A 25,781-nucleotide genomic window follows, 5' to 3' on the forward strand; every position below is an offset into this window, starting at 1 on the left:
ACTTGCCCAGGCCATGGTATTTTGTGGAAGAGCCACACTCAAGGGGCCAAAGAGCCCCATGTGGCTCACGAGCCACGGTTTGCTGACCACTGGGTTAGGCCATTTCTGTTATTTAAGAATACCTATTTTTAAAATCAATGTTTCTCATACTGTGGTCTCTGGACCAGCACCATCAGCATCATCTGGTAATTTGTCATTAATGCAAACGGTTGGGCATCAAGATTTCTGGGTAGGGCCCAGTAATCTGTGTTTTAGCAAGTCCTCCAGGTGAGTCTAGTATATGTTGAATTTTGAGAACTACTGCTTTATATAATAGAAATACCAACAATGGTATTCAGTTGATTAACTCTATTCATATTCATTACCTTGAATAAAAACATTGAGGTTATTTCAACACAGTCATCATTTATAAAAATCAGTCACAGGGCCCTGGCTGAGTTGCTAAGTTGGTTAGAGCATCATCCCGATACACCAAAGTTGTGGGTTTGATCCCTGGTCAGGGCATATACAAGAATCAACCAACGAATGGATAAATATATGGAACAAAAAAATGATGTTTCTCTCTTTCTCTCTCAAAATCAATAAATAAAAATAACTAAAGAAAAAAGAATCAGTTACAGTTAGAAAGGACTGAGGAGACTATGCTGTCTAACTCCATTTTTTAAAATATAGAGACCAACTGTTCAAGTGTTTAAAAAAATGCAGTGATTAAAAGGTGTTTGGACTATCTCAAAACTGTCATGCAAACTAAATAATGTACAGGAATACATTTTATAAAGTTTAAAAATATTACCTGGATTTTAGAAACGAGTTTCAAAAAAGGCCAGCTGTCATCATGCCGTACCAATTCTACAACAAGTTGTTCAAAAGCAGACAATTCATGAACTCCTCCCTGTCGGCCTGAACTTCTTCGATTCAGTGTCACAGGAGATGATTCTAAATAAATAATTAAATTAATTTTAGGTGATGACAAAGCAAAATATTTGATCACTACAAGCTAAACAGGGCCTATAAATACAAACTAAATTCAAACAAAATGACATCATACACTGAGATGTTAAACTAACTTCCATTTTGAGATATGAAAATCTGGACCTTTTTGATCTCAAAAATTTCAAATAGCATTGAAAATTCAGTGGGAACAGATTGAAAAAATGAGTGTAATACAAAAGAAAATTCTAGAACACAAAGTATGTGGATTTTTTACTGTTTTATCAAAAATACGTTTTCAACTAAAATAAAATAACAGTAAGCAATTCTACAGTATTTCCTAAAACATATCAATTGGAAAGTTGCCTCTTCAGATCTAGAAACTAGGCCTCTTTAAACCTTAATTTTATATGGAGAATTGTCTTAAAGCAAGATGCTTTCTCATAAAATCTAAGTATATACCTAAATTGAAATCTAAAGTATATGAATTAGTAGAAAAAGGTAGTAGTATAGTCTACATATGAATTCAGGTGTTTAAATTCTCTACTTAAATGTAAATCCACATATTTCCTCTTTATTTGTCCTTAGAAACAGGACAGTGATTTCACAAATCAATTAATAACACAAATTTTTTTCAGCGGTGTTTTTGAATAAAAATAGTTCAGGTTTACTAGTTTGAAGTTCAGATTCAGGGAAAGGCAAAACAGATAAAGGGATAAAAAAGCTAAATTAGATTTTGGTGCAAAGTTACCTGCTACTTCCTCCCTCTCCCCAAAACCTGACAACATGTAGACTAATTATAACCCATTTTTCACCAATAAATTCTTTACTCCTGTTATTGTTCGAATAATGCAATACAACCTTCTACATAATTCTTCAAAGGATAATAGCATTTTTTGTTTCACTTCATTTTTTGAAAATAGTTTTATTACCACTGACATTAAAGAAAAAAGATAAGATTAAATAAAGAGATTATTATATGGATAAATATTACTATAAACAACAATTATTAGAATTAGACAGATTGTGATCACTCTAATAATATTACTGCCCCCAACTCTCTACCACCCCAAATTCAGTATATCAGATAGGAACCTTAACAAATAACCTAATGTAGCTTGTTTAGATGATAATGAGTATGTGTGTTTTAAGGAGGAAAAGGTGGAAGAGAATGAAATGTGTCATAATGTGGTATATTGAGACTGTTCAAGTATTGGCCAAGTCTCTCTACTAGCAAATTTCTCACAACTACCCTGCTATACTAGTAGAAATACTAGTAATATAGTTTACCTTTATTCTCCAATTAGCTGCCCCTTCAATGAATATTATGCTTCAGGGAAGGTTGCACCCTAAAAACTTTGTATATCTTAGTGACAGCCCTTAAAAAATGATCCAAAGTATCCCAACATTTAATCTTTCCAAATTATTCCATTTTCTTAGGTAAGAATAGTTTAAATTAGACTTCTTCATACCTGCAGATTGTCTTTTCCTGCCTCTTCTCTTGGATTCGCTATCTTGGAGAGAAAGTTTTGAAGCAACATTTAGAGATCCTGACTGTCCACTTGACTTTGTGGCAATGATTCTGAAGTTAGGCAAGTTAGGGCTATTTTCTGGTGTATTATTAGCACTTGTCCTGCCTCTGCGTCTTCTACGAGGACTAAGTAGTTCCACAAATACATCTGCTTGCAATGGACCATGACTCTGGCGAGTAGAACGACTGGCAATTCTTAAAGATTTAGTTTCTGTAGGAGGAGCAGACTTTATTTTCCTTAGGCTTCTACTAGTAGTTTTAGAAGAAACAGATGTTTTGGGAGTACTCTGCTGACTCCTTGAAGTATATCTTCTAGGATCTTGTTGGCCACGACTCGAAAAAGAAGAGTTAAGTCTCCCTCTTGTTTTAATTGGCAATCTAACTTGTGGTCTTCCTCGTTTTGGTGGGCTATAAATATTGTTAAAAAACACAATTATTATATAGAGCAATATGAACGTACAATTATTTCTATTCCCCTTGTTTTAGTATTCAGCCAATAAGTTCTACATATTACTTTCCTATATTAATGAGACTTACCTTATGCTCAATTCTTTAAACTTGGAGCTAACAAATTGTTATGGGAATCTAAAATGTGCTTTCATATATTTCTTTGTAATCAGAGAATATTTATTATTTTCTTAGTGATTTCAGGATATCATCATGAAAATCAAATTCTAAATTGTGATAAACTATAATAAAATCTACAGGAGGACCAATAAATAGACTTAATCATGTTGATTAAAGAGTGATGAGCTAATCTTAAGATGCAAATCTTTTGTCTTGTATTATCACTTTTCATTACCACAGTTTCGGCCAATAGCTGCCATTAAAGTAAGCCTTAAACCTGTTGTTCCTGAATACCAATCAAGAATCTCTTTGCCATCCTCTGATTCTACTGGAAAATACAAAACTAGATTCAATCTTTTAATTGCCTTTAAGTTGTAGACAAGGATGAAAAAACTCCATTAAGCCTCCATTTATTCATCTTTCCATATACCCAGACTTCCAGTTTACCTAAAACATTTCCAAGAAGTTTCCAAATTCTTTATCATCTTTATGCTTAACACAATACTACCCTTGTAAGCCACAGGGAATATGGCTCCTGCTAGTTGGAGATATTTAAAAAACAATTTGTGCCTGGCCAGTGTGGCTCAGTAGTTGAGCATCGACCTATGAATCAGGAGGTCATGGTTCGATTCTTGGTCAGGGCACATGCCTGGGTTGCCTGCTTGAGCCTCAGTGGGGGGCATGCAGGAGGATCAATGATTGTCTCTCATCATTGATGTTTCTGTCTCTCTCTCCCTCTCCCTTCCTCTCTGAAATCAATAAAAATATATTAAAAAAAACAATCCCCCACTCAAACAAAACAAAACAAAAAACTACTTGTTCCCTGGCTGGTGTGGCTCCCTTGGCTGGAGCATCATCCTGTACACCAGTAAGTGGTGGATTTGATTCCCGGTCAGGGCACATACCCAGGTTGCAGATTTGATCCCCTGTGGGAATGCATGCAGGAAGCAATTGATCAATGTGTTTCTCTCACATGGATGTTTCTCTCTCTCTTGCCCCTTTCTCTCTAAAAAAAATCAATAAAATCTTAAACAACAACTTGTCTGAAACTGATGGGGTAGTTCTCTCAATCTCCTTGGACAGTGGCCTTTTTGTACTTTGTTAGTTCTAGGTTGCCCTTGTTTCACATTCACTTTCCTGATCCTGATTCCACATGAATGGTGTTCAAATATTAAAAATAAATATAATGTGCTTCTGGCATCTCTCTCTTTCTCAGTCTCATTCTCTCTATAGACTGCCAAGATCAACCAAAATTTGGGTATAGAGGCATTGAGAAGCTGCATCTATCTTCATTTATGAATATCCTCTGGACTGTTTGTTTGCTACTTTAAACATAAAATTAAGTAAAATCAACCTTGAGGTGAGTCTGATTGCATTCCTGTCCAAACTTGAATTCATACTTGATTTTATGATCTGGCAAAGTTCACAAAGCTACTATACTCCCTTGGGAAAAATTCGAATGTTTATAATACATAAAGCAAGGGTAACGTCAAACTACTATATTACTTTACATACTAGTTTTGTTTTTTTAATACATTTTAATATTTTATTGATTTTTTACAGAGAGGAAGGGAGAGGGATAGAGAGTTAGAAACATCGATGAGAGAGAAACATCGATCAGCCGCCTCCTGCACACCCACTACTGGGGATGTACCCGCAACCAAGGTACATGCCCTTGACCGGAATCAAACCTGGGGCCTTTCAGTCCACAGACCGACGCTCTATCCAGTGAGCCAAACCGGTCAGGGCCATACTCGTTTTTAAAAAAAATGATGGACCCCAACCACTCCATTTGTACTTGAGTAGAGAGATTGTCTAGTTAAGACTCATGAACCCTCCATTTTTATTGCATGTTAGGACTTACCTGATTTCTTCCTCTTCTTGGGAGTCATCTTCATCTTGTTCTATCTCATACTCTTCCTCCTCACTTTGACCCTCTTCATAGTCACCATCAACTTCATCATCTTCACCTTCCATACTGTCTTCCATCTCTTCATCACTTTCCAAGGATGGTCTCTGTCTAGAGGAGAGTCTTCTAGAACGTTGCTTTGGCCGACACTCTGGACAAAACCAATCTCCTTCAGGCACAGTCTGAAAAGTCACACAATATTCATTAACCATCTGTCATTCAAAATCTCAATGTTTCAATTATAAAATGAGAATTAGAAAAAGAAAAAATACCTTGAGCTTTGGTCGAACACAGTAAGTATGATGACCCCGATCACAGCCATCACAAAGTACCATGTTTTCAGCATCACCTTTCTTTCGGCAGATCTTACAACGAGCATTCAATATAGACTTAGACCATATCACACTTCGATCCAAGGTGGAGAGGTGAAGAAAGACTTGGGATAGACTAGCAGAAGAAAGAAGTGACTCTCTCCAACGGTCCAGGACTGTTTTATAAGAACGCCCACTGTCACTGGCATCTTAAATGAAAATGGAAAGTGATTAAAATTTCTTGGCTAATCTTAGACATCTCCTAGAACTATTTTCTTGGTAAGTTTAAACAGGATAAATTTTACAGTTCTTGTAAGACCTAACAAAAATATCATGTTAATATTAAAAACAAAAACCTCAGTTAAAGAAAATACTTGTTGAATCACATCTTATTTATGTTAAATCTGTACATCAAATGGTTGGGGATTTCAACAGTTAAAAAAATAACTTAGGCAATGTGTTCTCATCTAATCTTTGTAGTAAATCTTGATGTAATTTAGAAAATTAGCTAGCCCGGCCTACGTGGCTCAGCAGTTGAGTGTTGACCTATGAACCAGGAGTTCATGGTTTGATTCTGGTCAGGGCATATGCCTGTGTTGCGGGCTCCATCCCGAGTAGGAGGCATGCAGGAGGCAGTGATCAGTGATTCTCTTTCATCATTGATGTTTCTATCTCTCTCTCCCTCTCCTTTCTTCTCTAAAGTCAATAAAAATGTATTTAAAAAAATTAAAAAAAACCTGGCTAAATAAGGTTACAAGTCAGCTACTATTTATTTAACTCAAGGATGTTACTTCCTCATTTTCAGATAAAAGACTGCTCTCAATTAAATATCTATCATATATGAAGTTTCTTTTGAGGTGATAAAAATGTTCTAAAAATAGATAGCAACGGATGGCTGTACAGTTGTGAATATACTAAAAACCACTGAATTGTACTTAAAAGAATGCTTTTAAAAAATGTATGTTTATTGATTTCAGAGAGGAAGGGAGAGGGAGAGACAGAAACATCAGTGATGAGAGAGAATCATTGATTGGCTGCCTCTGGCATGCCCCTCACTGAGGATCGAGCCCGCAACGCAGGCATGTGCCCCAACTGGGAATCAAACCATGACCTCCTAGTTCATAGGTCAATACTCAACCACTGAGCCATGCTAGCTGGGCAGGATAAATTTTAGTTATGTGAATTATATCTCAATATGGCTGTTATTGAAAAATACCAATTATGTATAAATGCCAACTATATTGTCTTCTATCTCTAAGAAAATATTATTTTTAAAGTGAAATAAATAAAAAATGTTAATACCCCCCAAAATGAACTTTCAGTACCAATATTTATATAGAAACATTTGGAACCTTCTGTCATTAACAAATCATCCCTTTGTCTTCTGGGCTAAAAAATGTATTAAGAATCATTTGATGCCATTAATCTAGCCAGTCTATTGTTTTACAATGGCATGTGTTTTCCAACTTTAATTCATCTTCAATATTGCTACTACCTTAGTTTTCCTAAGACATCATACTTAATTACGAAGGGCCTACCACATCATGTGAAAATTTGCAAGGTATATAAAACTCCATACATAGTTTGGTCCTATCACGCCATATTTCCTATTCTTATCCTCAAATAAAACCTTTGGGCAGTAGCATAATGGTTAAGAGCATGTGGAACTCCAGAGTCAGTCTGCCTTGAGGTGAGTACTAGCTCCCTCCTATGTGAGGTCGGGCAAGTTACTTAACCCTTTTATCCCTCAGGTTCTTCAACAGTACTATGTGGATAGTATCTTCCTCTGAGGGCAGTTGGGAAGATTAAACTAGATCTGTGGTCGGCAAACTGCGGCTCGTGAGCCACATGTGGCTCTTTGGCCCCTTGAGTGTGGCTCTTCCACAAAATACCACGGCCTGGGTGAGTCTATTTTGAAGAAGTGGTGTTAGAAGAAGTTTTAAGTTTAAAAAAATTGGCTTTCAAAAGAAATTTCAATCGTTGTACTGTTGATATTTGGCTCTGTTGACTAATGAGTTTGCCAACCACTGAACTAGATAATATACTTAAGACTTGTAAACTGACTGTCACAGAGTAAATACTATTATCATTATTCCTGCATTATATTGTTCCTCCTATGTGCAGCACTTTAGAAGACAGGAAACAAATCTATTCTATGGTCCATACCTTTAAGAAATTTTTAATATAGTTGGGAGTGTGAAGATATACACAATGAGTTCAAGTCATAAAACAACAGACCTATCAAACACTAGTGAGTCTTGAGCTCCCGTGTCACTCTGGGGCAGGGTGAGAAAACAGGACATGAAACCTAGGGCCCACCCAATGTAGTAAGTCCCCTCTAAAAAGCTAGGACTCCAAAAGGCTATACTTTTAACGTGGAGAGGATAGCACAAAGAAAGAAAGAACGAGCAAGGAAATCTTCTCATTGGACATTGGGGTTGGGTAGAAAAGAGAAATAAAGATACCCTAAGAAGCCCAGTTGATCTGGTTGAGTGTCGACCTATGAAGCAGGTCACAGTTTGATTCCCAGTCAGGGCATATGCCGGAGTTGTGGGCTCGATCCCCAGGTGGAAGGTGTGCAGGAGGCAGCCGATCAATGTTTCTCTCTCATCACTGATATTTCTCTCTCTCTCCCCCACTCTCCCTTCCTCTCTGAAAAAAAAAAAAAAAAAAAAAAAAAGATACTCTAAGAATATGTATCTATAAGCAGAGCCTGACCAGGTTTAAAACTTGAAAAACCACAAGCTAAGATTTTACAGTGGTTCAGGGTTGGTAGTGATCTTAGGTGAATGGTAGAAACAAGTACAAATCTTTGCAAATTTTCTCTGAAGAAATATCCATAAAGTTCTGAGGAATGAGAGCTAATAGTCAAAACCCACAAAGCTATACAGAAACAAAACACTGTAAGTAAGAGCCAGAAGAATCTGACCCATAAAGACTTGAGATATTAGAATTACAAACAGAATATAAAATAGCTGTATAATATGTTTTAAGAAATAAACATTTGAAAACATGAGTAAATAAGCAGTTTGAAAAAGTACCAGAACTTCTACAAATACGAGATTAATCACTCAATGGGAGAGGAAAAAATGGATGGTTCTAATGTCTCCTCAGACAAAGCTAAAGAGAAATATTAGTAAGGTGGGAAAAATGCAATACAGTTCATTTGACTTATTTCTACCCTCTCATTTTGTGCTTTCTTTTAAAAAATGTTTTAAAATTGATTTTTAGAGAGAGCGAAAGAGAGATAGAAACATCAATGATGAGAATCATTGATCCTATGCTCATGAATGCCCCCCTCCTGGGGATCGAGCCCACAACCCGGGCATGTGCCCTGATGTGGAATTGAACCGGGACCTCCTGGTGCATGGGTCGACACTCAACAACTGAGCCACACGAGCCAGGCTCATATTGTGCTTTCTATTTATCTTGGTTTTTGATAGAAGGCTTCATGAAAAGTCTAGCCTGAGCGGGACATCCAAGGAAGGCGACAATAAAAACTGCTAATTCAAAGATCTTGAAGAAATCTTTCTGGATAAATCAGAATGCACTGTTATCGGTAATGGCAAGAAATAAGCTTGCAGAGGCCAATATGGAAGAGTTGAAGAAAAAGACAAATTATGAATATATTTTGAAACCTTGAAAATTAGTTTGAATGGTTTTTATTTAAGTTATTTAAGGGTATTGTTTTTTTAAATTAATCTTTATTGTTGAGATTATTACAGATGTCCCTCGTTCCCCCCCCCCCCCCCAATGTTCCCCTCCATCCGGTTCCCACCGTACCCCAGGCCCTCGCCACCCTATTGTCTGTGTCCATAGGTACTGCATACATACATATAAGATCTTTGTCTAATCTCTTTCTGCACCCCCCCCTCACATACTTCCTTCTGAGAATCATAAGTCTGTTCCATTTCCATGCCCCTGATTCTATTCCATTCACCAGTTTATTCTGTACATCAGATTGTTTTTATTCATTTGATTTTTAGTTTCAATTGTTGATAGATATGTATTTGTTGCCACTTTGTTGTTCGTATTTTTTATCTTTACTGTTTTCTTTTTCTTCCTCTTCTTAAAGAATACCCTTCAGCATTTCATATAATACTGGTTTGGTGGTGATGAACTCCTTTAGCTTTTTCTTCTCTGTGAGGCTCTTTATCTGACCTGCAATTCTAAATGATAGCTTTGCTGGGTAGAGTAATCTTGGTTGTAGGTTCTTGCTATTCATCACTTTGGGAATATTTCTTGCCACTCCCTTCTGGCCTGCATAGTTTCTGTTGAGAAATCAGCTGACAATCGTATGGGCACTCCCTTGTAGGTAACTACCTGTTTTTCTTTTGCTGCTTTTAAGATTCTCTTTTTGTCTTTTGCCCTTGGCATTTTAATTATGATGTGTCTTGGTGTGGTCCTCTTTGGGTTCCTCTTATTTGGGGTTCTCTGTGCTTCCTGGACTTGTAAGTCTATTTCTTTCACGAGGTAGGGGAAGTTTTCTGTCATTATTTCAAATAAGTTTTCAGTATCTTGCTCTCTCTCTTCCTCTGGCATCCCCATAATGGGAATGTTGGTGTACTTGAAGTTATCCCAGAGACTCCTTCCACTATCTTCATATTTTTGGAATATTTTTTTTCTTTTTGCTCTTCTGGTTGGGTGTTTTTTGCTTCCTTGTATTTCAAATCATTGATTTGATTCTCGGGATCCTCTAGTCTACTGTTGAATCCCTGTATATTATTCTTTATTTCAGTCAGCGTATGCTTAATTTCTATATGCTTAATTTCTCACTGGTCCTTTCCCATTTTTTTGGCATTCTCACTAAGATCCTTGAAAGTCTCACTAAGTCCCTTGGAGGTTTCTAGAAGATTCTTGAGTAACCTTTTAACTGTGGTTTTGGACTCTATATCCAGTAGTTTCTTTCCATTTCTTTTAATTGTGACATGTTTGTCTCCGCATTTTGGCTGCTTCCCTATGTTTGTTTCAATGTACTGGGTAGCTGCTAAGTCTCCTTGAGTTGATAGAGTGGCCTTGTGTGGTAGCTTATCTATAGGTCCCAGTGGCTCAGCCTCCCTAATTACCTGAGGTGGACACTTTTGGTGCACCCCTTTGTGGGCTGTGTGCACAGTCTTGTTGTAGTTGAGCCTTGATTGCTGTTGGTGTCACTGGGAGGAATTGACCTCCAGGCCAATTGGCTGTGAGAACCAGCTGTGACTACAGTGGGAGAGCTACTGTGCAGGAGACACCCTTATGGAGCAGGACTTGCTTCAGTGGGGCTTTGGTGCTCACTGAGTCTTCCCCTTGAGTGTGTCTCTTATGGATGTGAAGAGTTCTAATCTGGTATGGTCTTACACTGACCACTGGGTACACTGGCTCTTGGTCTTCAGGGAGGTGCAAAGTCAGCCACTGCCTGGGGCCACCCAACAGGAGCTACAGAGAGATTTGCAGATTTCTCCTCTTTGTATTTTTGGAAGTGCCCTGATGAGGCCCAGCTGTGAAGAAAGGCAGGCTGGTTCTGGTGCTGGGTCTTGGGCCTTTTTTTGAGAGGTTTGGGGCTTCCTGACCCAGCTGCAGCTTGTTTGACAGTTTTAGCCTGAGAAAGGACAGACCATTCATATGCAAAAGCTGCTGTGCACAGCTTGGGTGGGGTTGTAAATTGGGTAGGGCAGGGTCTCAGGGAATTACCAGGGTGAAGCAAACAGAAATGGCTGCCAGTCAGCCTTGTACCTGGGAGGTCCCAGCACGGAAACAAAGACCACTGGGAGCACCTCCATCTGGAAGAAAGCCGCCCCCAAGTTCCTGCCCCGATGCCAGACAGTCCAGTTTCTCCCCCTATGTGCCTCACTCTTTCGGGGAACCTCCACAGAGGCGATTTCCCTCCCAGTTAAAAAAGTGGCACACCCTGGTGCTGGAACAGCCTGTTCCGCGTCTCCGCACCTCCTACTAGTCTCAGTGTGCTTTCTTCTTTCCCTCTTTAGTTATAGGACTTCCGCTTAGCCAGCTTTCCAGCGGTTCTGTATGATAGTTGTTCTGTATTTTAGTTATAATTCTGATGTGGTTGTGGGAAGCAGCAAGTATAGGCATTTACCTATGCCGCTATATTGGTTCTATCAAATGGTTTTTATTTTTAACTCAAATGTTGGTGAAACACTGGGTTTTGATCAAAGAGGTGCTTTAAGAAAATTAAACAAGCTCAAGGTCCTATTTTTATCCCACCTACTCCTAACTACTTTCAACTATTCTAAATATAAAATAAATATAAATGGTTATCTACATTTTTCTATAGCATTCAAACAAGGGTAAACACAGTAATATACAATTGATTCAATTTTCCTCTTAATTGTTTATCTTCGGTCTTGCTTCTTCTTCAGTTATACAATAACGCTCATAGGCAGAAACGTCTTGTTTTTCTCTTGTCTTTCATTATGCTAGCATAGACACATTCCTCAAGAAATTACTAAATGAAAGTATTTAACTAACATACAATGTTGTTGGAGTCATATGATCAACTATTACACTGAGAGATTTTATACTGTTAACTGCCACTTTAGGAGATCCAAACAACAAACACTCCTAACCTGTAAAACCTGCATTCCATACCTCTTCAATCTTTTTACTAATATCTAAGTATACTAAGATTCACCAATGTTAACATTTTAAAAACACACTTAGAAGAGTTTGATTAGCCGAGGTGTGAAATGTAGAAAGGAAAATATTAGGAAGATGATAGTCCCTTCCAAAATATCAGAACCAAGGTTTTCCTTCAAAAGCTAAATAAGCAAACCAGTATTCAGCAATACAGGAAGTAAAGTCATAATTATTTAAAAAAGGCAAAGTTCTTTAAAAAGTTAACTAGATTGATCTTCCTCTCTCTTTGGTCCTTTATTTTTCTACCTCCTTTTTGATCTTTATTAATTTCTATGTTACCTAATTTCAAATTGATCAAGTTAGTTTGAAGATTTTTTTCATAGCTTAAGGGTTTAACCATAAGCATGATTTTATAAATAATATAATTATTAACCTAAATGATTTTCACAAATCTTATATAAATTAATTGAAATATGATGATATTCCCAAGCATAGTTTTGTCTATGTGATTAATCCCTAGAGTAAAAAGGACATATTAGGGAAGGTAGAATATAAGTAGAATTTTTATTTCTTATTTGCTTCCTTAAGAAATTCAAATAGCCGGGCTGGCATGTCTCAGTGGTTGAGTGTTAGTGGACCCATGAACCAGGAGGTCATGGTTCGATTCGTGGTCAGGGCACATGCCTGGGGTGTGGGCTCAATCTCTGCTGTAGGGCATGCAGGAGACAGCCGATCAATGATTCTTTCTCATCACTGATGTTTCTATCTTCCCTTTTCCCTTCCTCTCTGAAATCAATTAAAAAAAAATATATATATATATCAAGAAACTGAAATAATATCTGAAGCTAAACTGGGAAAATTCCTACTATAGTTAATTTGCTATGTTGAAAAATTATCAAGAATGGAAAGTTTTTATACTCTACTCAAATATTCATAAAGTGGAACCCCCTTTTCTCTCCCAAATGATATTATTCCCTTGCTCCAAATATTCAGGCTATCTTAAAACCCATTGCTACCTCCATTTCCTGTTGTCCCATTCAAAACAAACCCCTCAAAGACAAACATAAAGAGCTACAGACATCAGTTTTACTATTAACTTTTTAGGGGACAGCAAATGGTAACATCCATATGATAAATGACCAATATCTGGCTTTGACCAACATATACCACAAAAATAAGTAAGGTAAGTTGACCTTTTTAATTTTATTTACCAGAGGCCCAGTGCATGAAATTCGTGCACTGGTAGGGTCCCTAGTGGCTGCCAGCTGCCGGCCTGGTACTCCCTCCCTTCCCCCAGCTGGCCCCGCCACCTGGTCGAAATCCCAGGCGAGGGGACAATTTGCATACTATGCTTTTATTATATAGGATTTTAAAATTCCAAATTAAAATTGTTTTTAAAATATCTTTTGGGATGAAATGAATGTTCTAATACTGCCATATACAAACCAGCATTTAAGAACTTTATAGCTCTAAAATAGCTACCAGATATATGTTGCAACATCTGATTTTTTTCCTCTTGAACTTATAAAATTTAACTGATAAAAATTTCGGAAGTATAAAAATCAGCAGAATTGTATTTTATCCCTTGCCCCTTTTGGAATCATAGGATTAATGAGTAGTAGTAGCATCTTACATTTATAAGAGCTACATAATTTACAGATAACTTTTAATTGAAATTTTAACTGAAGTAATTACAGCTTCAATATGTGGTTGAAGTAATTACAGCTTCAATATGTGGTTGTACAGAGAGACCCCCTTGTACATGTAATTTGATTTAGCCAGAAAATATTGAGAAATACTGAAAACTGGGAAATAACAGTGATATAATAAATACAAACTCTGATCTCTTTGTGAGCTGTGATCATATGTATTTTATTTCTTACAAATGTTACTTTCAACGTGAAAAGTGTGTTATTAAGCTCATGGTAGAATTATCAATTTATAAAAAATATGAGTAAGTTTATCAGAACAATGAGATACTGGCCAGAAGCTCTTCAACTTAAAAATAGACACTTCACAAATATATTCACATTATGAAATTGATCTGATAGCACCATCTGTTTATAAAACTTTATTCTTACTACTCAACTAGTAATAATCAACAAAATGTTAAAAGATTTCGTCTATTCAAGTTGCTTTTTAGATAGGAGACCAAAAAGATATGGTTTTAAAGAATTGTTTCTTCTAGTACCTATTATTGAGACATAAACTATCTCAAGCCCTAGCTGGTTTGGATCAGTGGATAGAGCGTTGGCCTTCGGACTGAAGGGTCCCGGGCTTGATTCCAGTCAAGGGCACATGCCCGGACTGCAGGCTCGATCCCCAGTAGGGGGTGTCCAGGAGACAGCCAACCCATGATTCTCTCTCATCATTGATGTTTCTCTCTCTCTCCCTCTCTCTTCCTCTCTGAAATCAGTAAATATATTTTAAAAAATCTATCTCGATATGATGAATTGTAAGTTAATTCAACATTTCAGAGAGACCACAGGGAAGTAGAGTATGACAGAAAATTGGTTTGAAACTTGAAACACATTTTTCTAAAGACATAATGGTTATGTTCCTTAATTACTAGTCCCTGAAAGCGTATTAATTTCATAAATTGCTGACACATGATCCAGATAGTATTATTTCTATGATCCTAATAATAAATTATAGAACATTTCCTCATCTATGTACCATTTAATACCTGGTATTTCTTTTTTTAAAAGAAAATTTTTATTGACTTTAGAGAGGAAGGGAGAGGGAGAGAGAGATAGAAACATCAATGATGAGAAAGAATCTTTGATTGGCTGATCCTGCATGCCCCTAACTGGGGATTGAGGCCACAACCTGGGTATGTGCCCTGACTGGGAATCAAACCGTGACCTCCTGGTTCATGGGTCGACTGATGCTCAACCACTGAGGCACACTGGCCGGGCAACATTTGGTATTTCTGACCTAGCACTTCTCATATAGTGTTCAGTTTAGTGATTCACATTATTAAAATATACCCTTAATGGTGGAAATTTAAGTAGCTTGGGGTTCTGTTTTTAAAAAATAACAAAAAATTTATGTACAATCTTTGATTCTTCAGAGTCTGGCTAATCATAGGTTGTGGTAATCTTACTTCTGATTAAGGTTTCACAAAAGAAGATATTGACAGAAATAGTTAAAAAGACATTTATTAAATGACAAATACCTAGAATAAAATTTTAAAAATAGTATTTAAGAATTATTTTAAAAATAAATCTCACCTGAAAGAATTCATGTATTAAAATGAAAATAAAATCACAAATTTTTCAAATCAATTAATTTCATTATGTTAGCCAATGAAGTTTTATTAATTAAGGGGCAATTTCAAAATAATTTAAAAGATAACTAATATTTTGAATTAAAAACAGATACTTACCAAGTGGAGCTTTGAGAAAACGCCGCTCAATGCCCTGCTCTATTTGAAAGAGTGCCATTGCCAGATAATGAACCACGTTGCTCACTGATTGTGGTGTGTTTGCATTCGTTGAGGCAGTACTTGGAGTTTCTGTTTTTATGCCCCAAAGTCTACAATTAAAACAATGAAGAGTTTATGGTACTTAAAAACACTATTAGGTGATACTTGAGTACACTCATTCATCCAAATGCTTGCTTACACCTTTGTAAGAAATAGTTTCCTCAACCTCAAGGAGCTCTAATAAAATAGTAGGAAAGGGAGATATATACATGAATCAAGAGCTAAACAATATATCATTAATGAAGGGGTCTGAGGGCAAATATTTGGAGGAGGGGAGATGATGAGACAAGGCAAAGGGAAAAGGCTTTAAAGAGGTGACATTGTGTTGGCCCTTAAAGGATAAGTATTTCAGGCAGCTTATCTCTATTTCTCTTGCTTTAACTTTTACTGGGTAGGACTATATAGCTGTCTCCTAACTACTTAAGATTAGTCTCCAATCTTAATCCCTTTGCAATAAATCTCCATGCTGCAGCTAAAATGGTCATTTAAAAGGACAAACCCATTCACTCAAAGCCTTTGGTTTACCGTCTTCCCTCCCAATATCACATCTTCCCCATATTTAGGTCTGAGGTTTGGATTTACTTCTTCTAGCATTTTCTTTGCTGCTTTCCATGTTCTACCAAGACAAAGAGCCCTCCTATGAACTACATTTGCACTGGGTATTTACTTCACCCTGTTCCATAATTACTAGCTTAATGTCTTTCTACCATTTCCTTCTACACAATAAACTCCTTAAAGGAAGATACTATAGAAAATAACTCCAAAAAAGTAAAAGTATCTATCTATTGATATAGAGGTACAGGTTCTGATTATTAGTTCAAATAATATTTAAGTTTACCACAATTTACTATATTTTCATACAGAAAAAAAAGGAAGTGTAGAATTACTTTCTGAAATTAATAAAAACATTAAGTTTAGATTTTTAGAAACTTGGGTAAATTATCTTTTTAAAAAATAAACAAACTTTAATGTGGGAATTTCCAGGAACCTTTTATTTTATGTATTTAAAAATATATAGTTATATTGATTTCAGAGAGGAAGGAAGTGGGACAGAGAAACATATATGATGAGAGAGAATCATTGATTGGCTGCCTCTTGAACACCCCTTACTGGAGATCGAAGTCGGCAATGTAGGCATGTGCCCTGACCAGGAATTGAACCTGGTTCATAGGTTGAAACTCAACCACTGAGCCACTCTGGCTGAGCTAAATTATTATCTTAGGTTGTCTTTTGGTTGCATCAGTACAAAGTCGAATAACAAGTGCCTGAGGTTTAAGCAAAATCATCATTTCAGTGGTTATAAGTATTACAGTCCTCACAATAAGGTTTTAAAACAATTTTTTTTGAAGAAAAAGAAATATTTACATTAGAAAAAACATAAGAGTGGCAAGGAAAAGTGATGGTTACTTTAAAAAATTCTTTTTGTACCTGTCTTTTACTATGACCTTTGCTTGCTCATCAATTTCTATGTCTTCAACATTTTCATTCACAGTTTTAATTATCCCATTTTCCTTGTTTTCTTCAATTAACAGCTCATACCGTCCATTTTCTAATGCTGATCTCCAGATGTGTCGATCTGTAACCTGTAACAAATCTCAAATTACTAACCCTGAAAACTGGCATATGTTGTTTCTAAGGAGTATGAGTTTTAATGTACATATGAAAAACTCATGAATGTTCTAGAACAGATTGTGAATCAAAAAGGGATCTAAAAATAAGATTACTAAGTGGTCAAAATGAAATTCATATTATTCACAGATGGAAGCTTTAGTACCTTACTCTCTATATAGGAAAATCATAAACAATTCTAAGATTGGTCACCTGATAGTAGCAAAAAAGTGACAGATGATAGCAAAGCAATGAATAGAACACACATATCAAACATGAATTACTTACAGATTTTAAAAAGGTAACAAAGAAACCAATAAACAAACCAGACTCAGCAGAGCAGGCAGGAGCTGGTCAAGGAAGAAGAAAATATCCTTACACATTTCAACATCTTGGATGAAAATACCATATAACAGATATTTTAAAAATACTAAAAATTAATGTTAAAAAAGGTCAATTATGGTCACTAAATTCGGTGTAAGAAAGCTGATAGTCATATAGCATAATTAAGAAAGATTTATATCCACACATAAACATTTTGATACAGGGGAATAATAGACTTAGTTTTTATAAAAAATATATCACTGTTATTCAAAACACACATGGGTTGCCTGTATCAAAGAAATGAACAAATATGACCAAAATTCTGGTAATTTGATAAACTAAAAATGGGAACAGGTACAAACCTTTATTGCTCCTAATGTTCCTTGGTAGATTCTGTCTTCAATATCCAAAAGAAAATCTCTCAGCCTCAATTCAAGCTGCCTCTCTGCAGACATCTGAGTTGGATCATATGCATTGGAAGCTTTTCCCCGAGAATATGTAGGTTTGCTATCAATTTGAGGTTTGTCTGAAATAGTTATCCAATACTTTATTATGATTTCCTTATTAAAAATATAATCACCCCATGTAACTGTTATGATCATGAGATAATGGATATCAAAACCCTTAGTAAATCCTCAAGTGCAATAAAAAAAAGGAGAGGGGGAGAAAATGTTTGCATATTGTATATCTGAAAAGGAACTTGAATCTAGGATATACATAAAAAACTCATAATAAAAAGACAATTAATCCAATTAAAAATGGTCAAATGATCTGAATAGACTTTTCTTTAAGGAAGATACATAAATGGCCAATAAGACCATGATATAATGCTCTACATCAATACTCATTCAGGAAATGAATGTCGAAAACAAAAAGTATCACTTCACTATAGGATGGCTAGAATAAAAAAGTCAGATAATAACAAGTGTTGGCAAAGATGTGGAAAAATCATAACCCTCATACTCTGTTGGCAGAAATATAAAATGGTGTAGGCACTTTGGGAAACAGTTTGGTACGTCCTCAAATGATTAAACAGAATTACCATATGGCCCAGTAATTTCACTCATAGGTATATATACCCATGAGAAATGAAAACATGTGTCAACACAAAAACTTGTATGCAAATGCTTATAGTAGCATTATTTAAAATAGCCAAGAGATGGAAACAATAGAAATGTCCATCAGCTAACATATGGATAAAAAAAAGAAAAGTGGTATACAATGTAACATTATTTGGCCATAAAAAGGAATGAAATGCTGATACATGCTACTACTTAGGTGAATCTTGAAAACATTATGCTAAGTGAAAGAAGTCAGCCACAAAAGACCATATGTTACATAATGCCATTCATATAAAATATTCAGACAGGGATTTTATAGAGACAGAAAATAAATTTGTGGTTGCTTAGGTCTATTGGGTGGGGGGTAGTAGCTAAAGCGTATGGTGTTTCTTTATAAGGTGATGAAATGTTCTAAAATTAACCATGTGATGATGGTTGCGTACGTCGGTCAATATACTATACAACCACCGAACTGAATATTTTTAATGGGTGAATTGTATGGTGTATGAATTAAATCTAATAAAGCTGTTAAAAAAAGAATCGTGAGCTACAGTTTTTAATCCTGAAGAGAACTGAAGTAGTGATGGTTACTCTGGTTTGTTTTGCTCAGTGGTTAGAGTGTTGGCCTGTGGACCAAAGGGTCAAGGGCACATACTTCGGTTTTGGGTTTACTCCCCACCCCTGGTCTTGGTGTATGCAGGAGGCAACCAACCCATGTGTCTCTCATGTCTATGTTTCTCTCTCTCTCCCTCCCCCACTTCTATTCCCTTCCACTCTGTCTGAAAATCAATGGGAAAAATATTCTCGGGTGAGGATTAAAAAAAAATAAAAATAAAGTAGTGATGGTAATATGCCCCCAAATTTAAGAGTACACTATCTAGAGAATCTCATTTAGAAATATGAAAAATTATACCTAGCCTTGGCCAGGTGGCTCAGTTGATTGGAGCATGTTGCAGGTTTGATTCTCGGTCAGGGCACATACCTAGGTTTTAGGTTCGATCCTCAGTCGGGGCACATACAGGAGGCGGCCGATCAATGTTTCTCACATCAATGTTTCTCTCTCTCTCTCTCTCTTTCTCTCCCCCTCCCCCCAATAAAAACATATCCTTGGGTGAGGATTAAAAAAACAGAACAAAAACAAAAATTTATATCTAAAAATGTTTTACTGCTTTTACAAATGAAACCCAGTGGAATCTAGAGAACCTTGTTTCCCTAACTCGCAAACACGTTCAAACTGATAGCATGGTCCAAATGAAAGATAAGGTGTTTTAATATAGCTCTAATAATTTGAAAAATGTTTAATCCTGAATCAGAGTTTTATGGGGAGAGAAAAATAAAGGCAATAGTTTTCACTGAAAATTTACCTGAAAAATGGAATTTCTCTTCAGAAAAACGGGCTAGCTGTGCACATATTCTGCTTTTCTCTTGTAACAGAGTTTCTTTTAAGGCGCTTTCTCTGTGTCCTCTGGAATTAAGAGCTTCGATAAGCTGGTCTAGCTGCTCACAAGAACTGTAAAAGCACCACCGATTTGGCTTCTGCACTGGTTTTGGCAGTTGCACAGAATCATCACATGGATCTTGGTCAATGTTGGAGGTAGATTCAGACATGAAAGACTCTCCAGTTTTAGTGGATACCTGAGCATTTTGAAACTGTACATTATTCTGAAATGATGAAGGTCTAGGCAACAGCATGTCTTCAGTGAGACCAGAATAATCCTCTTCAATAAACAATCCAGGAATAGAAGGGAAAATCCAATATCGCCTATACATTCGGTCACGTCCCAAGGGAAAGATATTGGTGCATGCTATGGCACTTTGGATTTTTTCTAAGAGCTCTTTCTCTTTTTGTTGGTGTTCCTGTTTTAAAGCTTCTTCCTCATCAGCAGTAAGAGGCTCTCTTGTTAAACAGTTGATCTCTTCTTGTCTTGTAAATTCTTTAAATGCATTTTGTCCCCTTTTCCCTAGAGTTGAAGTAACATTTGATCACCATCCTATTTTAAACTTTCATTAGAAAAATAAGATAAAAGGCTACCTCAAGTTACTATGTGCTATGGACTGAAATATATGCCCCAAAATTCATAGGTTGCAATCCTAAATCCCTATTCTACTGCTTCTGGAAATAGGTCCTTTAAGGAAATAATTAAGGTGAAATGAGGTCCCAAGGGTGGGAGCCTTATAGGAAGAGAGACCAGAGCATTCTCGTTCTTCACTATGAGTAGGGAGGAAAGGCTGTGTGAGGACACAGTAAGAAAGTGCTATCCTATAAACTGGGGAGAGAAGCCTCACCCAACCCTGCTTGCACTTTGATCTTGTACTTCTAGCCTCCAGGACTGTGAGAAAATAAATTCCTGTTGTTTAAGCCACCTGGTCTGTGGTATTTTGTTATGGCAGCACTAACAGACTAATACACTATGTTAATAAGAAATTGGTACAGTTAAATATAAAAAGACACACAAATATCTGTGATATCTATAACTGGAAAGTCTGGTAGAATCTGTTATTCTGCAATATATATTCAGTCCTTCCTCTAAGGCAGGCATAAGCAAACTACTTTTAAAAAGGGCTAGATAATAAATATTTTAAGCTTTATGGGCCATACTGTTTCTATCACAGCTACTCAACTCTGCCATTGCAACATGAAAGCAACCACAGTCATTATGTAAATGAATGAGCATGGCTGTGTTCATTAAAACTTTATTTATGATCACTGAAATCTGAATTTCACATGTTAAAAAAATGTTCTTTTTTTAAAAACAGAGGGCAGAGTAAATTTGGCCAATGGGCTGTAATTTACTAACCACTGTATTCAAGTAAGGGAACCCTTAACTTTCAGTTGGGTACCCAGCAAGCCAAAGGAAGGACAACATTTCCCAGACCCTCTCTCCCCAGTAGGCATGACTTCTGGTGAAATAAATGGGGAACAGAAGCATTACATGTAACTTCAGAGTCGTGCTTCTCTTTCTTTTTCCCCTCTTCCAACTAGCCAAAATGGAGACATGATGATAAATGCTTTTTGAACATGAGGATAGAAGCACCAAGATAAAAGAACCTGAATTCCTGGTAACCTGCCTGGCATTAATAATGTATTGAAGAACTGAACTTAACCTCCTATTCCAGTCACTGTCAAATTACTTAAATGGTTGGGGAGTGTGTTTTTTTCTACTTTTCTTTTCCTTGAAAGAGTTTGTATAAAATTGGAATTATTTGCTGGCAGAATTCACCTATAAAATTGTCCAGGACTGATGTTTTCTTTGTTGGAAGACTTTTAAAACTAATTCTAAATCTTTAATGGTTTAGAACCATTCATATAATCCATTAATCCATTTTTATAATTTACATTATTCAATTTATTGCCATAAAATTGGACAAAGAAAATCAATTTCAAAAAAGGTTTGTCTAGCCCCGCTGGCGTGGCTCAGTGGTTGAGCGTCACACCTATGAACCAGGAGGTCACTGGTTTGATTCCCAGTCAGGGCACATGCATGGGTTGTGGGCTCAATCCCCAGTGTCGGGCGTGCAGGAGGCAGCCGATCAATGATTCTCATCTCATTGATGTTTCTATCTCTCCCTCTCCCTTCCTCTCTGAAATCAATAAAAATATATATTAAGAAAAGGTTTGTCTAGTTTGTGTCTTTTTCAAAGAATAAACTTTTGGCTTTGTTGTTCTTTTCTATTATAGTCTTATATTAATTTCTACTCATATCTGTTGTTTCCTTGTATTTGGGGTGATTATTCTATTTTCTACTTCTAACTTCTTAAATAAATGCATACCTCAATTTGCCTTTCTTGATTCCTAATATGCATTAAATCTATAAATGTTCATCAAAGCAGAGGGACTACATCAAACAAATGTTAACATGCAGCATTGATTAATTTAAAATATTTTCTAGTTTCCATTATGGTTTCTCCTTTGATACATTGCTTGAAAATATGTTTTAAAACGCTCATCATATGAGGTTTTTGTTTTGAATTTCTAAATCAATTGGACTGCAATCAGAAAATATAACCTCCATGATACAGGAAATTTTCTGTAATAATAACTGTTTAGAAAATAATGTAGAAAAAAATAGCATCCAAATTATAGGCACAGAATAAACTTAAGGATTAAGTTGTCAAATGAAGATGGTTAAAGACCCTCAGAAGTAATTTGTATCAATAACTTTCAAAAAATGTATTTCCTTTGATCCAGAAGTTTATGAAATTATTTTAAGGCAGCAGAGATTTCCATTCTCAGAAATATGACAATTACAAGCATTATTGATCTTTGTATCTCCATTAACTAAGAGGCATTCAATGAATGTTGAATGGGTACATTATAGAAAAATCATTTAACAAAAAACTCAACAAAACTCACTGACTAACCAAAAGTAGAAGTTATGAGAAACTGACCTATTAAAGAGATAGGTATATTGAAGTATAAATGAAGACCTAATCATAAATATACTAATGTAACTTCATAACCATTTTATAACAAAATGGTTACAGCTATGAGTTGGGCACTAAAAAACAAACATACCTTGGAATCACAAATGGAAGTAATCTAACACATATGTCAGAATAGCTGAATTAACAAAGTGCCTTATCAATTAAAAACAAGTAAGCATGTCCATAAGAAATTTCTGTATTACCCCTTCTGCTTCTTTTATGTGATCCTGGGTCATCTTCATCTTCAGTGACTGTATCTTGATCTAGTTCCTTTTGCTCTATTTCTTTGCTGTCAGTGCTAGTATCAAAATCTTCTCTTTCTTCCTCCCTTCAGGATAAAAACAAAGTTTATATTCATTAGTGAATATATAATTCCATTCATAAAATACTTATTACCTGTCTACAAAGTGTGCTTATGAAGTAGTAGACAAGATGACACAGAGTTTATAGACTTGTAAAGAAAACATAAACCATTGTTAAAATATGTAGTAAGTACTAAAAAAGGTGTTGTGGAAGCATTTAAAGGAGAACCAGATCTAGTCTCAGGGATCAAGAAAGGCTTGCTTGAAGAAGTGACATTTAAACTGAAAGACTAAAAACAACACAAAACAAAACAAAACAAAAAAAACCGGAAAGACTACAGAGACTGAGGAGTGAGGTGGCAGGAAAAAAAATCTCCATTTCTAGTAGAGGTGATAATATGTGCAAAGGCTGAAGGGAACAGGAAAGAGCATATAATTTCAAGAATGTAAAACAACAAAAAGAGAAAAAAAGAATGTAAAACAAAAAGAAGTAATACAAGATATGGGTAAGAAAAAGGCAGGGTTAGATCATACTACATCTTATAGGCATTATTCAAAAATCAATGGTAAAAAAAGAGAGAGAAAAAGCAATGGTGAAAAGGTAGAAGAGTTTAGTAAAGGGAAATGATATGACTAGAAAAGCACTTTGGTTGCTACATGGAAAATTATCTGGCAGAATAGAAGAGGGGAGACCAATAAAGTGGCCACTATAATAGTCTAGGTAGTTGGCTGGGAGGTGATGGTGGCTCAGAGTAGAAAGTAGATAAATAGTGGAGGAGAAAGGTAGACAAATTTCAGATATAAGTAGGCAGAATGAACACTATATGGATGTTTTGTCTAATCCACTCTACTGTTCAAATTAAAACTAAAATTGTATGAACTTTGAAATAAATTCCATTTATGTTCTATATGCAAAGCGAGGTTTGTAAACTCAAATATATTCAGAAGCGAGAGAGATAATGTATGAGTAAGGCTAAATGAATATAAAATATGAAGCTGTGGGGTCTATAACATGTTTATTTTCTTGAAAGACAAAAACCCATGATCATATCAATAGACGGGGAAAAAGCATTCAACAAAATCTAATACCCAATTTTGATAAAAACTCTCAACAAAGTGGGAATAGAGGGAGCATATCTCAACATGATAAAGGCCATATATGACAAACCTACAGTGAACATTATACTCAACAGGCAAAAACTAAAACCATTTCCCCTAAGAACAAGAACAAGCAGGTATGTCTGCTTTCACCACTCTTATTCAACATAGTACTGAAGTCCTAGCCACAGCGATCAGACATGGAAGAAATAAAAAGCATATAAATTGGAAAGGAGGAAGTAAAACTGTCATTAATCGCAGATGACATGATATTGTACATAGAAAATTCTACAGACTCCCCCCAAAACTACTAGGTTTAATATATGAATTTGGCAATGTAGCAGGATACAAAACCAACACCCCAAAATCAATGGCTTTTTTATACAACAATAAATTCTCAGAAAGGTAAACTAAAACAAGCAATCTCATTTACCATTGCAACAAAAAAAATTAAAATACTTAGGAATAAACTTAACCAAGGAGGCAAAAGACCTGTACTCCGAAAACTACAGGACGTTGGAAAAAAGAGATAAAAGAAGATATAAACAAGTGGAAGAATATACTGTGTTCATGGATTGGTAGAATCAACATCATTAAAATGTCCATATTACCCAAGGCAATCTACAGATTCAATGCAATCCCTATTAAAATACCAACAGCATATTTCACAGGTCTAGAACAAATACTCCAAAAATGTATATGGAACCAAAAAAGAACCCAAATAGCTGCAACAATCTTGAGAAAGAAGAACAAAGTTGGAGGAATCACAATATCAGATTTCAAGTTATACTACGAAGTCACCATAATCAAAACTGCCTGGTACTGGCATAAGAGCAGGCATATAGATCAATGGAACAGAACAGAGAACCCAGAAATCAACCCAAGCCATTATGCTCATTTAATATTTGACAAAGGAGGCAAGAGCATACAATGGAGTCAAGACAGTCTCTTCAATAAATGATGTTGGGAAAATTGGACAGATACATGTTTATTTTCTTTTAAAAAAACCTGAGGTATCACAAGAAAAAAAATTTGTAACTATGTGAGGTGATTAATATTAATTAAACTTACTGTGGTAATAATGTAACAATACTATATGCATATATTAAATCATTTTGTTGTACACATTAAACTAATATAATGCTACATGTCAGTTATCCTATCTAATAAAGAGGGAATATGTTACTTGACTCTCACACCGTCGCAAAGATGGCGGCGCCCACCGCCAATAAGGAGTATGCTAATTGACTGCCCCACCCTCAAAGATGGCAGCGCCTGTAGACAATAAGGAGGGAATATGCTAATTGACTTCCATGCCCTCAAAGATGGCGACACCCACAGCCACAAGATGGTGGCGCCCAGTTCCCTCAGCCCCACTGGGGCAGCAGGCGCGCAGCAAGGCCGGGCCCGTGCGCCTGCTTCCAGAGTCCCCCAGTCCCCTCAGGCCCGCAGCCGCCCAGGGCCGGCCCGAGGCACAGGCAAGCTTCAGATGGCAGCTGCCCAGCCACCCAGGGCCACCCGAGGCTCAGGTAACCAGGGCCGGCCAAGGCTTGTGCTGCCAGCAGTAGCAGCAGCAGAGGTGTGATGGGGCGTCGCTTTCCCCTGATTGCCAGGTCACCTCTCGCCCCTGAGGGCTCCCAGACTGTGAAAGGGGG

General features: G+C 36.4%; 1 protein-coding gene across 3 annotated transcripts in view; it reads right to left on the reverse strand.

The window, feature by feature from the left end:
- The window catches only part of BAZ1A (bromodomain adjacent to zinc finger domain 1A), a 100,031-nt gene that overhangs the window by 5,142 nt on the left and 69,108 nt on the right, over positions 1-25,781 (reverse strand). For all 3 annotated transcript variants that reach the window (XM_080671182.1, XM_080671183.1, XM_080671181.1), the window contains 9 exons: positions 22,930-23,054; positions 19,666-20,262; positions 17,603-17,766; positions 16,737-16,891; positions 15,210-15,358; positions 5,210-5,457; positions 4,893-5,119; positions 2,403-2,869; positions 794-936 (listed from right to left, as the gene is read on the reverse strand). In XM_080671182.1, coding sequence (XP_080527308.1) covers positions 794-936; positions 2,403-2,869; positions 4,893-5,119; positions 5,210-5,457; positions 15,210-15,358; positions 16,737-16,891; positions 17,603-17,766; positions 19,666-20,262; positions 22,930-23,054 — 2,275 coding nt within the window. The remainder of the gene's footprint in view (positions 1-793; positions 937-2,402; positions 2,870-4,892; positions 5,120-5,209; positions 5,458-15,209; positions 15,359-16,736; positions 16,892-17,602; positions 17,767-19,665; positions 20,263-22,929; positions 23,055-25,781) is intronic.

This window comes from Plecotus auritus, assembly GCF_963455305.1.
Source record: "Plecotus auritus genome assembly, chromosome: 1".
NCBI classification, from domain to species: Eukaryota; Metazoa; Chordata; class Mammalia; order Chiroptera; family Vespertilionidae; genus Plecotus; species Plecotus auritus.